The 17,565-nt window shown below is 43.1% G+C and overlaps 1 protein-coding gene across 1 annotated transcript; it reads left to right on the forward strand.

Moving 5' to 3' along the window:
• Nucleotides 1-1,565: 1,565 nt before the first annotated feature.
• Nucleotides 1,566-9,355, forward strand: LOC100983009 (3 beta-hydroxysteroid dehydrogenase/Delta 5-->4-isomerase type 1). The gene is made up of 4 exons (XM_003806301.6): nucleotides 1,566-1,617; nucleotides 1,746-1,970; nucleotides 5,822-5,986; nucleotides 8,135-9,355. Exons 2-4 carry the CDS (start codon nucleotides 1,820-1,822, stop codon nucleotides 8,944-8,946), a joined length of 1,128 nt encoding a protein of 375 aa, XP_003806349.1. The 5' UTR covers nucleotides 1,566-1,617; nucleotides 1,746-1,819; the 3' UTR covers nucleotides 8,947-9,355.
• The last annotated feature ends 8,210 nt before the right edge of the window (nucleotides 9,356-17,565 follow it).

Consider the following 17,565-nt stretch of genomic DNA (forward strand, 5'->3'; position numbering starts at 1 on the left):
AGTGGAAATAGGAAAGGATTGCTCAGGATCCTGAAAAACGGGGCTGGGTGCAGTGGCTCACGCCTGTAATCCCAGCACTTTGGGAGGCTGAGGCGTGCAGATCACAAAGTCAGGAGTTTGATACCAGCTGGTCAACGTGATGAAACCCCACCTCTACTGAAAATACAAAAATTAGCCCGGTGCAGTGGCGGGCACCTGTAATCCCAGCTACTTCGGAGGCTGAGGTGGGAGAATTGCTTGAACCCGGGAGGCAGAGGTTGCAGTGAGCTGAGATGGTGCCCCTGCACTTCAGCCTGGGTGACAGAGCAAGACTCCATCTCAAAAAAAAAAAAAAATGTGAAAAACGAGTGAAAAAAAAAACAAAATTAATAAATGTAAGCCAATAATAAAAATAATGAAAATCATGAAATAGAAAAATAAACAAAAGAGACAACGGTCAATTTTTCTGTACTCCCTGCACAAAACTTCATTTCAAAATAATTTTATATTTAAATATATATCCAGAACCACAGAGATCTTAGAAGAAAAAATTAGAGAAATATAGAAATAAAATGAGAACTGTGGGAATAAAAATCAGGAAGTAGTTGCCTATGAGGTAGATTGGGGGAAGGGCAGGGAATTAACAGGGAACAGGCAGAAAACAACTTTCTGGAGTGATGGAAATGGTCTATATCTTTTTTGGGGTGCTACTTACATGGGCATATATAACCGTCAAGTTCCACTGAACTGAACACTTAAGACCTGGGCATTTTAATGCATGTAAATTATATTTCAATTTTTTTGAGTAAAGTGTCTTGGGAAGCTTATGGCGGTGATATTTGGGCAGTTCTGGGGCATAGGCTTCAGAAGCATTCACAGTATGTCCAGTTCAAGAATTTGCTGAGAATCGTTTTGCAGCCAAAAATATGGATAAGTTCAAACACCTATGATAAGAGTCATTGGGGCATACAACCACAAATCCCCACTCTTGTGATACAGGCCATATCATTAAGTGGTTATCACCAGATAGCTTTCCTTCAATGATGTTGTTCATCTAGGAACCCAGGGCTCTCCAGGGGCAAATGACCATTGAGGTTTCAGATATATTGGGTAGGAAAGAAAGTCACCGCACATGAAACTAAGTGATTGGAGCTGTCACCATTGCAAATTTCTAAATTTTGTAAGACAGCAGCAACATTTCAAATGACAGTCTGAGAGAGGAGATAATGGGCTTACATGGATTTCCCTCCAGATGGATTTACTGAACAAGGGCACAATTCAAATTGCACTTGCAGATTTCTCCTGGTCTAGTTTAAGTTCACAGATTGTGGATCCCAGACAGCTGGTATCAACTGACTAGTGTCCTGTTAAGGCTAAACCCAAGACTCTGCCACACTGCAGCATTAGGATGGGACTTCTCTTCCTGTTCCTGGGAAGAATTAGAGATGTAACCCAAAGGTCACTATTTTTCTGAGATAAGGATCCCACAGGAGGAGAGAGCAATGAGTACATGGCCAGAGATCAAAGTGATAAGGGTTGGGCCAGAAGCCACAGTGCATAAAGCTTCAGACTTGCCACAGGAAATAAGGTGAAAAGTACGTCCACTCTTCTGTCCAGCTTTTAACAATCTAACTAAAGGTTAGAGATTTTTCATTTTCTTTCAGCTACTCCTGCAGTGATGGGGACACCGAATGTTTGCAAAACAATGGGGTAGAGGAAAATAAGGCATCTGTGTGAGTATATAACCATTTGACATCTCTTTTTAGCCCTCTCCAGGGTCACCCTAGAATCAGATCTCCAGCATCTTCTGTTTCCTGGTGAGTGATTCCTGCTACTTTGGATGGCCATGACGGGCTGGAGCTGCCTTGTGACAGGAGCAGGAGGGTTTCTGGGACAGAGGATCATCCGCCTCTTGGTGAAGGAGAAGGAGCTGAAGGAGATCAGGGTCTTGGACAAGGCCTTCAGACCAGAATTGAGAGAGGAATTTTCTAGTAAGTAAACTTGGGTCATGGGTGTGTGGTTCCATCTTAACACTGCATGTGTGGGGGGGAGATGGACCTTGTCTAGCAAGTTATTGAAATTTGTAGCCAAATCTAAGCCAATCTCACATCCAAAGTCATCAAGAAATAAATATTAAATAGTATAAAATGGCATAGTATGAAAGATACTGGGTGGGATTTCCAGAGACTAGATTCTGGCCCTGACCCGGAACTTGAGAAGCAGCCACCTCAGCCTCCAGGCCTCTTTTCTTCTCGTCTAGAAAATCCCACATCAGTTCTTTTTCTTGTCTGCAACTCTTTTATGTTCTGAAGCTTTTGTCTTGGCAATTGCTGTACAACATTCATAAAGGACACCATTACCCTGGAGACCTCACCAATGGGTCATTGTCTCTCTAGAACGTGCCAGGCTGTGTTTTGTTTTGCAGCTTCCTTAGTATCCTTAGTGAGGGCAAAATAAAAGGAAGTTAAGGTAAAGATGAGTGTATAAGTGGGTGTGTGTGACAGAGAGAGAGGAAAACAATAAGGGGGAGAGAGAGTCGGGGAGAGAGAGTCGGGGAGAGAGACTCAGAGACAGAGACAATGAGAAAGACAGAGAAATAATGAAAAATATATAGTGAGAGAGAGAGCATCAGTGAGAGAGTGTGTGTGCACAGTGCACAGCACAGAGCAGAGACAGAGTAAGAGGCAGTATAAGGCCAGACATGCCTCATTTAGATTTTGCATATATGGCTTTTTAAAAAAAAAAAAAAAACATTTACCTCTGTTGCTCATCATCAAAAAGAAATTGACTGCAGAATTTTCTGTGGCAACTCCTTGTACAAATGGCCCCATGAGGCAGGTAGAAAAGGCATCACATCCAACTGGACAATGAACGCATCAAGGTCCGGAATCACAAAGCAACTTGCTAAGGCCATCTGATTGATGTGTAGCAGAGCTCAGACCAGAGCTTTATCCATAGGCTATTTCACTTGGCCCCAGAGCTGATGCTTGGCAAAGTGGATCTTCAGTCTCTCCCTTTGCTCCTTGGTGTGCCCCAAAACAATTCCCTGTCCTCCTCCCCAACCCAGGGGATTTGGGGGACTGTGTGTCTACATGTGGGCTCTGGCTGCCCAGAGGGTCCTGCCCTGCCCACAGAGAATCCCCCACTTGACAGCATTCAGGGACCACACCCAACACTCTACTTTTGCTCTTCTCTGACCTCTTGAAATGTTCGATTTCTTCCACCCTCTGTTTTAACGTTGTCTTTGATAAACAAATATTAAATGCTTATAATCCTTGCCTGTGTCTCACCAATATTTGCAATTTAACATCTGAAGCCAGAAGAAAGCAATGCTCAGCCTAGAGGTATTGATCCCCTATGGTAAAAATGCAGATCATATAATAGACAGGCAGGGGTCTGTATGAAGATAAAAACAGAGAAAGCATTCAGTGTTCTTTTTGTGCCAGGCACTTGGCCAAAGGTTTGCCAACTCATTTGCTCCTCATAACAACCCTATGAGATCGGTAATATTATCCTCCTTTTTTAAAGATGAGGAGATAGAAACAGAGAGGTTAGTTAACTTTTTGAAGGTCCCACAGTTAGCATATGGCAAAGCTAGATTTGAACCCAGACAGACTAGTGCAGCATCTGTGCTCTTAAGCAGTAGTTTGTCTTACAGCTCCTTTAGGCCTTCCTCTAGCCCAACTTACACCATAAAAGCAACTCCATTTAGTCTACATAAAACACTTGCCAAGTCTACAGTGCCTTGGAGAAGAAGGGAGCCATGTCTTCATCAACAAAGTCCCTTTTCCTAGTCCCTCTAGATCCCTGGGAACTCACTGGGGAAGAGTCCTTTTCTCTCAGCTTTGGACTTCTTCCACTTTGACACTCCTTTGAGCCAGTCTGTCTGAAGTGGCAGCAAAGAAGAAGCAGAGGAAGGCAGCAGGAAGGGCAGAGGTGGAAATAGAACCAGAGAACATCCCACTCTCAGGCTGTTACCCACATCACCACCAGCAGCCTCTTCCCTGACTCCCCCACTCCAGGACCTTCTTGGAGTTGCCTGACAATGGGAAGAGGTTGGGAGTAGACAAAACATGGCAGAGGCATCAGGAGAGCAAGTGGTCCTGCTTGTACCCCAGGAAGGAATTTCTCCAGCTTCGAATTTTTCACTCTGAATTTTGCTCTCACTGGTCTTTGGTCTTTGTTGCCAATTTCAGTTAAACTGGCTTATTCTTTGGAAAAGAATGATATTAAACAACAGAAAAGTTGATATTAAACAGCCAGTCCTGCACCTGGTGTACAGGGTACAAGCTTGGAGGCAGGGTGGGCGTGTTTAAGCCTTCACTAGAAACGTGACCTTAGATCTGTCCCTTAACCTCTCTGAGACTCAGTTTCCTCACTGATAAAGTGGGACTCAGAATACCTACCTCATGAGATAGCTGTAAAAAGAAATAAATATCCTGTAAGTGTTACAGATGATAAAGCACAAACAAGTGTAGAGTATTTATCCAAGCTCCATGTAGCATGGTGTTCATTTTGTGGGCTAACTCCAGGTGACAACCTTACTGGCAGCGTCACTTCCTGTGGATTTCAAAGGAACCTGAAGTCATTGATGTTGTAACCACTGCCTCCGGCTAGACAGCTGCGATGTTAGTTCATTGGTGGTTAACTCATTTTCAGCATTGCTACCTGCTTTTGATGATATCTGATAATAGTTTTCCAGGGAAATTCATCATTGAAGCCCACCCACAATTCCTGAGTAATGATTCCACTCTCCTCCCAGTTGCCCAAGCAGGAAACTGTAGGGGTGATTTTATCTTCTCCTTTTCCTATCAGCTCAGATCCAATAGGTACCAGGACCTTCAAGGTAAGGTCTGAAATTCAAACCTGGTATATCTCTCCCCTCCTCTGCTTCCACTGCTGGACCCTGCTTCCAGTCCTCATCGAAACTTTGGCACAGACATTCTGATTAATCACTTGATCATCAGTCTTTCTCAAATCCCCTATACCAGTCCATTTTATATCCTCAAGCCAAGATTAACTTCCTACACCACAACCCTGCTTTTGTTCCTTTTGTTGTTGTTGCTTGTGTGGTTTTTTTTTTTTTTTTTTTTTTTTGAGACAAGGTCTTGCTCTACCACCCAGGCTAGAGTGCAGAGGTGTGATCTTGGCTCACTGCCAGGAACCAGAGACCTCAGCCTCCATTTATCCTCCCACCGCAGTCTGCAGAGTAGCTGGGACTGCAGGCAGGCACATGCCACCATGCCCAGCTATTTCATGTATTTTAATAGAAATGGGATTTCCCCATGTTGTCCAAGCTGGTCTCAACCTCCTGCGCTCCAGTGATCCATCCATCACAGCCTCCCAAAGTGCTGGAATAACAGGCATGAGCCACGGGGCTTGGCCTTTTTGTCATTTTATTCCAAATATAAATAAGGGGTTTTCTTTAACATGATGCTGGAGTCCCAAAATTATGATTCTATACATGATTTCTCATTACTTACAGAATTAACTTCAAACTTTTCCCTCATACTCTCTACAATCACACTACTCTCCTTAGAAAATTTGATGGGCTTCCCATGACTCTAGCAATGCTTATATTCCAGGCATACCTGACAGCTCACTGCTCAGATTACTTTTCTAAAATGAGATGGGAGAGAAATAGATGTTTGCTCTTTCCAAGAAATTGATACACATGCTGATTTCTGTGCCTTTTTTACTTGTTCTTTCCGTAGAATGTACACCCTCCACTCTAACACCCTACTCTAACCATCCTTGAACACCTATGTAACATCACCTTTATCAGAAAACTTCTCAGCCAGATACAGAAATCATTCCAATGACCTGACCTGTGTTCACACAGAACTCCAGAACAAGACCAAGCTGACAGTGCTGGAAGGAGACATTCTGGATGAGCCATTCCTGAAGAGAGCCTGCCAGGACGTCTCGGTCATCATCCACACCGCCTGTATCATTGATGTCTTTGGTGTCACTCACAGGGAGTCTATCATGAATGTCAATGTGAAAGGTATGGTAGGCTGGGGAGGAGATGCAGCAAGGTGGGGAATTAAGGATCACAAAGAAGGGCAGGAAGGGAAAAGAAGTCCCTCCACTGAACACCTGCTGTGCTCTGGGCCAAGTGCCTTTGCTGATCGCTACGAATAGGGGAGTTCAAGACTGCTAACTTTAGTTTTTTAGATGATAAAACTAGGACTGAGAGAGGGCAAGTAACTTGTCCAAGGTCCCCCAGGTAAGTAAGCAAGTAGGAGAGTTAGACTTTAAACTCACCCCTGTGTGACTCCAAAGGCTCTTTCTACTGTGGTTCCAATCAAAAGTCAACTAATTTCTGACTTCAGACTCTTGATACCCAGCCACCCCTTGCCTCCCAGGCCAGAAGCAGACCTTGCAGGTGCCACTGTAGTCACCATTTTGAACCTTGTGTGTAGGTTGATGAGAACATTCAGAGCCCTCCTGCCCACCTCAAACAAGAAGTCCTCTTGAGAGAACTAGCAAAGCTGGTTCACAAGGTCTGTCAGGACAGAATTATCCAGCACATGCCTTCCCACAATATTTTTTTAACAGTAAGATTTTTCCAGTATCAAGAATACAATCTCTTCAGCTCACCACAGGGCCTACTATTCCAGAGCCGTTTTCAGCCAGGTGCCCAAAGTGCACCCTCATTTAATCTTCATCCCTTAAATGCTTGGGGTTTCCTTTCAAAGTATGGCTTTCCAACTACCTTAAATTCAGACACATTTCCTTAAGGAATCTTCTCAGAAATCTCACCCTCTGATCTCCAGAGTCCAGTCTCTTCAGCACCATAGCACCCCAAACCCCGGCCTGGCCCTCCGCATTTAGTCTACTCTGACTCTTTTTCCAAAGCAACCAATTGCTTTTGAGTCTCCAGCACCATAAAAGAAAAAAAAAAAAAAAACTTCCAGTTTCTACTTACCCATACTTCTAAGTACCCCTGCTGTGCAAGGAGGGTGCTAAGAGTAACCAGTTTTTAATTTTAATTACTACTTCAACAGCTCCCAAAAGGAGGGGTTATGAAATGACAGGGGAAGTGTTAGAGGCATCTGTTTGCTAAAACCATTATAACTCCCAAGCTTAGAAAATACTTCACAATGTTGGTCATTTCCCCCTTGAAGGTAAACTAACTCCAAATTTTCTCTGCCACAAGATTAATTTTTGAACACATGAGGCTGTCTTTCCAGAAACTCAAATTGCACAGAGACATTAAAAGGGCTAAGATACAAAAATTTGTAAATAAAAATGATCCTTTCCCTAGGAAATTCCTTCCTTCTTCAAGGGAAGGCACTATGGGTACCTCCATGAGCTTTGCTTCTACACAGCTCAGGGGAGGCTACAAGGTCCTCTCACTGCAGGTGTTACCAGCAGAGGACACACTTCTCTCCCCAGCCCTCCACCAGGCTCCACAGGAAACGCCAGGGCAGGGTTTAAAAGAAGGTTTATCACCTCCACTTTACATAACTGGGTAAACAGAGTCACAGCCAGAATTGGAAGCAGCTTTCCCAGGGAACACACAATCAGGAAGAGTGTGGGTTTCCAGCATCTCCCCACAATCCACTGCTTGCTCAGTGACTCCAGGATGGTCCTTGTGACAAAGTTTTATTAGAGCCCAGCAAAATGAGAAAAGTACCAACAATTTCATATATATTGAAGAGTTTATATTGCCTATATACAATGGTGTATGTGTGTGTGTGATGTGAATTCTTCAACTGCCCATTTTGCCTAAGGACTGGAACTGTCCATATTCACAGAGTATAGCCTCCTGATTTTTTAGATTTTAAATGATCTGACTTTAATGGTACTGATTACAAATCATAATTTGTCTATACCCTTACTTGGCAAAATAAAAAGTGATAACCCTAGGTCCCTTTCCAAAATTAAAGTACACACACACACATCCATGAAACCCAAAAGTCTAGAAATTCTTACTCTCCAGAACCCACATGTCAGTTTCTCTTCATTTTGGTATTTTTCTTATGGCTGTAGTACGACCAAATCTCAGACAGAACCACAGAAGAATGTACCCTGAGTCTGTTACAACCACCATATTTGGGAGTGGGGGGTGGGGCACATAGATCTGTGCTCGTGGTTGGCACCTCTTAGGGATATATCCTGACAGTGACAATATGCTCTTCATGGACAGGTACCCAGCTCCTGTTAGAGGCCTGTGTCCAAGCTAGTGTGCCAGTCTTCATCTACACCAGTAGCATAGAGGTAGCCGGGCCCAACTCCTACAAGGAAATCATCCAGAATGGCCACGAAGAAGAGCCTCTGGAAAACACATGGCCCGCTCCATACCCACACAGCAAAAAGCTTGCTGAGAAGGCTGTGCTGGCGGCTAATGGGTGGAATCTGAAAAACGGCGGCACCCTGTACACTTGTGCCTTACGACCCATGTATATCTATGGGGAAGGAAGCCGATTCCTTTCTGCTAGTGTAAATGAGGCCCTGAACAACAATGGGATCCTGTCAAGTGTTGGAAAGTTCTCCACTGTTAACCCAGTCTATGTTGGCAATGTGGCCTGGGCCCACATTCTGGCCTTGAGGGCCCTGCAGGACCCCAAGAAGGCCCCAAGCATCCGAGGACAGTTCTACTATATCTCAGATGACACGCCTCACCAAAGCTATGATAACCTTAATTACACCCTGAGCAAAGAGTTCGGCCTCCGCCTTGATTCCAGATGGAGCCTTCCTTTATCCCTGATGTATTGGATTGGCTTCCTGCTGGAAATAGTGAGCTTCCTACTCAGGCCAATTTACACCTATCGACCGCCCTTCAACCGCCACATAGTCACATTGTCAAATAGCGTATTCACCTTCTCTTATAAGAAGGCTCAGCGAGATCTGGCATATAAGCCACTCTACAGCTGGGAGGAAGCCAAGCAGAAAACGGTGGAGTGGGTTGGTTCCCTTGTGGACCGGCACAAGGAGAACCTGAAGTCCAAGACTCAGTGATTTAAGGATGACAGAGATGTGCATGTGGGTATTGTTAGGAGATGTCATCAAGCTCCACCCTCCTGGCCTCATACAGAAAGTGACAAGGGCACAAGCTCAGGTCCTGCTGCCACCCTTTCATACAATGGCCAACTTATTGTATTCCTCATGTCATCAAAACCTGCGCAGTCATTGGCCCAACAAGAAGGTTTCTGTCCTAATCATATACCAGAGGAAAGACCATGTGGTTTGCTGTTACCAAGTCTCAGTAGCTGATTCTGAACAATTTAGGGACTCTTTTAACTTGAGGGTCGTTTTGACTACTAGAGCTCCATTTCTACTCTTAAATGAGAAAGGATTTCCTTTCTTTTTAATCTTCCATTCCTTCACATAGTTTGATAAAAAGATCAATAAATGTTTGAATGTTTAATGTGGAGGGAGGTGTGAGTTATGTTAATACATACTTTCCTCCTTTCTCCTTCTTTTCCAGGTATTGCCATCTCCAATTTAGAAGAGTAGCATAAAACCTGGGTTGGGGAGAGGGCAGAGTAGTGGGAGGGCCAGGAAGGGCGGATGAAGACTGAATAAGCTCTACTACCTTTCAGGCATGTACAACATGACCTACATATGACATATATTATCTTATTTAATACTCATCAGAAACCTATCTGGTGGGGGTGACTAATCCCATTTTACCACTGAGGAAACTTGTTCACAGTCACACTAACTGATTAGTGGCTATGCCTGCTACCAGGGAGTTGGCCTTGAAAGTCCTTATCTTTCCACGGAATCACGCAGCCTGAACTGGTCTTGTCAGTGGTACAGCAGAGCACTGGAGCATGCGGTGCCGATACATGGAAGAGACCCGTCTCCGTTGGGTTACCTCCTTCTTGCCCAGTCCCTTGCAGGGGACTCTCTAGAACCCAGGAGAATCCCTGGGGAGCATCTGGAAGGGTTTGAATGCCTTACCAAATGGCCCTGAGCAGGGGTGAGTGAAGTAAAAATGCCTCCAGCCTCCACCTTCAATGCCAATTTCCTTGAAGATCTCTAGAACACACCTGGCTATATGTGTGTTAGTCATTCTGATCATACATAACCCTGCATTTCACCCTTTCAAATCACACAGTGAAGCCACACCATGGGTTCCTGGGCAAGTAAAGGGAACAAGTTTAAACTTCCCCCAAAATGTGCCTTCTATTCAGCCCAAGAAGTAAGTCTACTGTCCCACATCCCCAGATTTAACTGCCTCTCTCTTCATTCTCCTTCTCTTCTTGAGATCATATCTTTTCCTCCTTTATTCTTTCATCTCCTTAGCCTCTTTCCTTCCCTCCAAATCCCCTTAAATCACTGGCTCTCTCATTCTTCTCAATTTCCCTGAGGAGAGGAGGCTAATCAAGACAAACTTGGGGACTTCGATGATGACATAGTCATTAACCAACCAAAGGAGCAACAGTCAAATAAAAAATACTCTCAGGGGCATCAGTGACAGAGTTGAACTGAAGTGGGTGAGGAAGTTGCTGTGGGTCCAGAGTGTGGGGAGGGGAAAATTATCTCCCTGTGGACTTGGGTGTATCACAGCCATGATAGGAGTCACACCCAACTTCAAGATGGCTTGCTTCTTACATGGGAAATTTACAGATTATTAATCAGTTGAATTTGATTACTGCAAAGAGATAGTTTCAGTATTCATTCTGAAGGGAAAAGGTAAGCACATTCTGGTCCAGAAGAACAGGTTTCCACCACCATCAACACCCCAAGAGACAGATGATCAGCACCAGCATCAGCATGGAGTGGCCCCAGGCAGTAGGGTAACATGGAAAATGGAACACCCATCCTTCCCTGGCACTGCACAAAATGCAAGAACCAGCATCTGTTCAGCTCTTGAAAGGCATGCACACCATGTATATGTTAATGCAAAATAGCAGTGAAAGGAAAGGAGGGTGGTGGAATCTTGGAAAAGGGCCCTTCCTCCTTGTTTTTCTGCCTAGTGAAACCCCACACCTATTAATCCACCAGGGCAATTTTCACAGGCAAGGGAAGAAAAAGGATTTATCTCCAACAGGCAGTGAGGGGTGTTTGAAGTAAGAGAATAGAAGACTGGATTGGCCAATGGCCTCAACTGAACAAGCACGAAGGCCTCAGAGTCTTGTGGCTAACAAAATGTGCCATCCCTTATTACACCTGCAGGTGCCAGGCGGGCAGAGCTCCTGCACCAAGCCCTGCTGCACCTCACCTGATGCACCACATGGGGGGGCTGAAAAGGCTCCGAGGGAAGAACAAGGAAGCCTGACCTGGTAGGGAATTTTGGGTTCCTTTTCTCCAGCTGGGTGGCTCTGCAAGGTACCTGGCACAGGAATGAATGAAAGCACTAGCCAGCACAGCCTGAGCTTTTGCTGAATGTACCATCTTGCCCTAGCATAACATGTGAAGCCTTCATATGAAGACATTCCCTCTGTCTACCTCCCACCCCCTGCAGCCCCTGGCCCAAAATTCCTAAAGTCATACTTATAGTTGGCACAATAATTCACCACAAGCAGATTGGGCAGACAGGGAACAAAACCAACCTTCACCTTCACCCTTAAATGGTGTTGGAATATGTAAGCCTCTGTACCTCTCTCATATATGTCTCCCTAGCATTGAGCACTATACCCGGCACTTGCCCACTCAGCTGAGGGGTGAACTTCCCAGGGGCTCTGCTCTCAATGAGACACAGCCTTGGGGCCCGGGGAAGGCCAGCCATACACAGATGGTATCAGAACACCCAGGCAGAACCACTCCCTACTTCAGCTATAGTAGGTCCAGAAAAGCATCTCAGTGGAGTGTCTTCAGTGAATAAAAAGAATGCATGGAACTACTTTCAGTGAATCCCTGGTCTCCAGGAACTGAACTCTGTCAGTCCTTTTACTAGTGTTGAACATTCTTCAAATATATGTATGGGAATGCCAGCTTGAACACAGCATGTACACTTATACCTTTTTCAAATTTCTTAAACAGAGGGAAACATGGGATACAGAACAACTTGCTGCCCACCTCATTGGCTTCCAAAGCTGAGCATTCCTGGCTGCTGGAATGAGGCAGGGCACCAGCTGGATATAGAGAGCACTGAGAACAGTGGCCTGGATCTCAGGGGAACAGCTGGCAATTGAAATCCATTGGAATGTGCTTTGGGTTAGCAGAGATGGCCTGGATCTCAGGGGAACAGATGGCAATTGAAATCCATTGGAATGTGCTTTGGGTTAGCAGAGATGACCTTGACACTGCAGTCTGGCAGCAGAAAACTGCAATCTGCATGGCACTTGAGGTTGTGACAGGGAGACAGGGGAATAAACATTAACAGCAAAGTTAGAGATAGCTGGGCACTAAGGCTCATGTCTATAATCCCAGAATTCTGGGAGGCCAAGGCAGAAGGATCACTTGAGCCTAGGATTTCAAGATCACCCTGGGCAACATAGGGAGACTCCATCTTTACAAAATTAAAAATGTATCAAAAGCCAATCAGGGCTTGGTGGTGTGCACCTGTGGTCCCAGCCACTCCCAAGGCTAAGGTAGTAGAATCACTTGGCCTGGGAAGTTGAGGATCATGCCACTGCACTCCAGTACTCTGAGTGACAGAGCAAGACGCTGTCAGAAAATAAGAAAACAATAAAAAAGGAAAAAAGGTTAGAGAAAAAAAAGAATGTCTAAATGAATAATGTCAGCACTGGATTCCCCATGATCTTTTGCTACTTGCCACACTCTGTTCTCCATACAACAGCCTGACACATGTTTTTAAGTAAATCCAAATCCTATGCCCCACCTATTTAAAACCTTTCTGTGGCTTCCCGATCCATTTACTATACGCTCTAAACTGATCTCCAGCTCTCCTGGGCACTGCATGATCTGCTCATCCTTCCAACGCATTTCCTCATCACTCTCCCTTTCACTCATGATGCCTGAGCCAGATTGACCTCCCTTATATTCCATAAACAAGCAAATCTTTCTTGCCTTTGGATCTTCACATTTATCATTCCCTTAACATAAAATGGTATTCCTCATATCTCATGATTGGCTCTCTGTTGACATGTAGATCTCAGCTGAACTGTTAAGGATGAGGTGAGACATCCCTGACCATCCTCTCCCAAAAACAATCTGCTTCACTCATCACATCACCCTGTTTCTCCCCTCCTAGCTGTTACCGCAACCTGTAACTAACTTATCAGTTGTCTATTTTATTGTTTATCTGTACCTGAATAGGGACCTTAGACAGTCTTGCTCCCCGCTACATTCCCAAGAATCTAGAATCATGCCCAATGTCATAGAGAGCCCCATAAATATTTATTAAATAAATTAATCCATGGAGGCAAAGCTGGACCAAACTACATCAGCACATCTGGAGAATTATAGCAGTCAGAGGAGGAAAACAGTGAGTTAGGATGGAACCCAGCAGAATGGGTCACTACCTAAGCCAACAGACTTGAAAAGTCTTCTATCATTCCTTGACTGGACACTTTCCTGCATGAACCCATGCCATTGTGCAGGTCCACTTTTGCCCAGATTAACCCACAGAGCCAAGAGCTGGGTCAAGGAAACATTTGCATGGAAAACACCAAAAGAGAAAGCAGTCCCACAGGCAGTCCCTCTGGTAATAACTTTTAAGACTATTTGTTTAACCCAAATATATGTATAGGACGTATACCATCCACATATTATAAAGGAAAAATAAACTACCATTGTACAGCTCTGCTTTCATATAACTGCAATTCAGAACACAGAATTCAGGAAAGTGAACAACAAACTTTCAAATCAGCAGTGACTTAAAAAAATTGTTTTCCATAGTGTCTGACTCAAAGCAGCTCCTTTGATTCTTCTCAGAACAAAAGATCTTAAAAGAGCAGCTCAGTAATGACTGAAACAGCCAGTGGATTATAGTTTTTTTTCCACATCCTTTATATCGCTAGGAGATAACTATGGAATGTTGCACTCTGGACAGAAGAGCAATACTTATAAAATATTCCCCAACAAAAATCATACTCTCTATTTTTTATGTTATTTTATTTTTGTATTATACTTTAAGTTATGGGATACATGTGCAGAATGTGCAGGTTTATTACATAGGTATACACATGCCATGGTGGTTTACTGCACCCATCAACCCGTCATCTACATTAGGTATTTCTCCTAATGCTATCCCTCCCCTTGCCCCCCACCCCCCGATAGGCCCTGGTGTGTGATGTTCCCCTCCCTGTGTCCATGTGTTCTCATTGTGCACTTTCCACTTATGAGTGACAACATGCTGTGTTTGGTTTTCTGTTCCTGTGTTAGTTTGCTGAGAATGATGGTTTTCAGCTTCATCCGTGTCCCTTCAAAGGACATGAACTCATTTTTTTTATGGCTGCATAGTATTCCATGGTATATATATGCCACATTTTCTTTATCCAGTCTATCATTGATGGGCATTTGGGTTGGTTCCAAGTCTTTGCTATTATAAATAGTCCTGCAATAAACATACATATGCATGGGTCTTTATAATCTTTCAGGTATATACCCAGTAATGGGATTGCTGCATCAAATGGTATTTCTGGTTCTAGATCCTTGGGAAATCACCACATTGTCTTCCACAATGATTGAACTCATGTACACTCACACCAACAATGTAAAAGTGTTCCTGTTTCTCCACAACCTCTCCAGCATCTGTTGTTTCCTGACTTTTTAATGATCACCATTCTAACTGGAGTGAGATGGTCTCTCATTGTGGTTTTGATTTGCATTTCTCTAATGGTCAGTGATGATGAGATTTTTTTCATATGTTTATTGGCCACACAAATGTCTTCTTCTGAGAGTGTGATGCCTCCAGCTTTGTTCTTTTTGCTTAGGATTGTCTTGGCTATACAGGCTCTCTTTTGGTTCCATATAAAATTTAAAGCAGTTTTTTATAATTCTGTGAAGAAAATCAATGGTAGCCTGATGGGAATAGCATTGAATCTATAAATTACTTTGGGTAGTATCACTATTTTCACAATATTGATTCTTTCTATCCATGAGCATGGACTGTTTTTCCTTTTGTTTGTGCCCTCTCTTATTTCTGTGAGCAGTGGTTTGTAGCTCTCATTGAACAGGTCCTTCACATCTGTTGTAAGTTGGATCCCTAGGTATTTTATTCTCTTTGTAGCAATTGTGAGTGGGAGTTCACTCATGATTTGGCTCTCTGTTTGTCTGTTATTGGTGTATAGGAATGCTTGTGATTTTTGCACATTGATTTTGTATCCTGACACTTTGCTGAAGTTGCTTATCAGCTTAAGGAGTTTTTGTACTGAGATGATGGGGTTTTCTAAATATACAATTATGTCATCTACAAACAGAGACAATTTGACTTCCTCTCTTCCTATTTGAATGCCCTTTATTCCTTTCTCTTGCCTGCTTACCCTGGCCAGAACTTCCAATACTGTGTTGAATAAGAGTGTTAAGAGAGGGCATCCTAGTTTTGTGCCAGTTTTCAAAGGGAATACTTCCAGCTTTTGTCCATTCAGTATGATATTGGCTGTGGGTTTGTCATAAATATCTCCTATTATTTTCAGATATGTTCCATCAATACCTAGTTTATTAAGTGTTTTTAGCGTGAAGGGGTGTTGAATTTTGTCTAAGGCCTTTTCTGCATCTATTGAGCTAATCATGTGTTTTTTGTCATTGGTTCTGTTTATGTGATGGGTTACATTTACTGATTTGTGTATGATGAATCACCCTTGCATCCCAGGGATAAAGCCAACTTGATCATGGTGCATAACCTTTTGAATTTGCCGCTGGATTCGGTTTGCCAGTATTTTATTGATGATTTTCGCATCAATGTTCATCAGGGATTTTGGCCTGAAATTTTCTTTTTTGTTGCTGTATCTCTGCCAGGTTTTCATATCAGGATGATGCTGGCCTCAGAAAACTAGTTACAGAGAAGTTCCTCTTTTTCTGTTGTTTGGAATAGTTTTAGAAGGAATGGTACCAGCTCCTCTTTGTACCTCCAGTAGAATTCAGCTGTGAATCCATCTGGTCCTGGGCTTTTTTGTTGGTAGGCTATTAATTACTGCCTCAGTTTCGGAACTTGTTATTGCCCTATTCAGGAATTGGACTTTTTCCTGGTTTAGTCTTGGGAGGGTGTATGTGTCGAGGAATTTATCCATTTCTTCTAGATTTTCTAGTTTATTGGATAAAGAGTCATGACCCATCCATGTGCTGTATTCAAGAAACCCATCTCATGTGCAGAGACACACATAGGTTCAAAATAAAGGGATGGAGGAAGATCTACCAAACAAATGGAAAACAAAAAAAAAAGCAGGGGTTGCAATCCTAGTCTCTGATAAAACAGACTTTAAACCAACAAAGATCAGAAGAGACGAAGAAGGCCACTACATAATGGTAAAGGGATCAATTAGACAAGAAGAGCTAACTATCCTAAATAAATATGCATGCAACACAGGAGCACCCAGATTCATAAAACAAGTCCTTAGAGACCTACAAAGAAACTTAGACTCCCATACGATAATAATGTGAGACTTTAACACCACACTATCAACATTAGACATGTCCATGAGACAGAAAGTTAACAAGGATACCCAGGAATTGAACTCAGCTCTGCATCAAGTGGACATCTACAGAACTCTCCACCCCAAATCAACAGACTACACATTTTTTTCAGCACCGCACCACACCTATTCCAAAATTGACCACATACTTGGAAGTAAAGCACTCCTCAGCAAATGTGAAACAACAGAAATTATAACAAACTGTCTCTCAGACCACAGTGCAATCAAACTAGAACTCAGGATTAAGAAACTCACTCAAAACCACTCAACTACATGGAAACTGAACAACCTGCTCCTGAAGGACTACTGGGTACATAACAAAATGAAGGCAGAAATAAAGATGTTTTTTGAAATCAACGAGAACAAAGACACAACATACCAGAATCTCTGGGACACATTCAAAGCAGCGTGTAGAGGGAAATTTATAGCACTAAATGCCCACAAGAGAAAGCAGGAAAGATCCGAAATTGACACCCTAACATCACAAATAAAAGAACTAGAGAAGCAAGAGCAAACACATTCAAAAGCTAGCAGAAGACAAGAATAACTAAGATCAGAGCAGAACTGAAGAGATAGAGACACAAAAATCCCTTCAAAAAATCAATGAATCCAGGAGCTGGTTTTTTGAAAAGATCAATAAAATTGATAGACTGCTAGCAAGACTAATAAAGAAGAAAAGAGAGAAGAATCAAATAGACGCAATAAAAAATGATAAAGGGGATACCACCACCAATACCACAGAAATACAAACTACCATCAGAGAATACTATAAACACCTCTACACAAATAAACTAGAAAATCTAGAAGAAATGGATAAATTCCTCGACACATACACCCTCCCAAAACTAAACCAGGAAGAAGTTGAATCTCTGAATAGAACAATAACAGGCTCTGAAATTGAGGCAATAATTAAGAGTCTACCAACCAAAAAAAGTCCAGGACCAGATGCATTCACAGCTGAATTCTACCAGAGTTGCAAAGAGGAGCTGGTACCATTCCTTCTGAAACTATTCCAATCAATAGAAAAAGAGGGAATCCTCCCTAACTCATTTCATAAGGCCAGCATCATCCTGATACCAAAGCCTGGCAG

This window comes from Pan paniscus, chromosome 1 (genome assembly GCF_029289425.2).
Source record: "Pan paniscus chromosome 1, NHGRI_mPanPan1-v2.0_pri, whole genome shotgun sequence".
NCBI classification, from domain to species: Eukaryota; Metazoa; Chordata; class Mammalia; order Primates; family Hominidae; genus Pan; species Pan paniscus.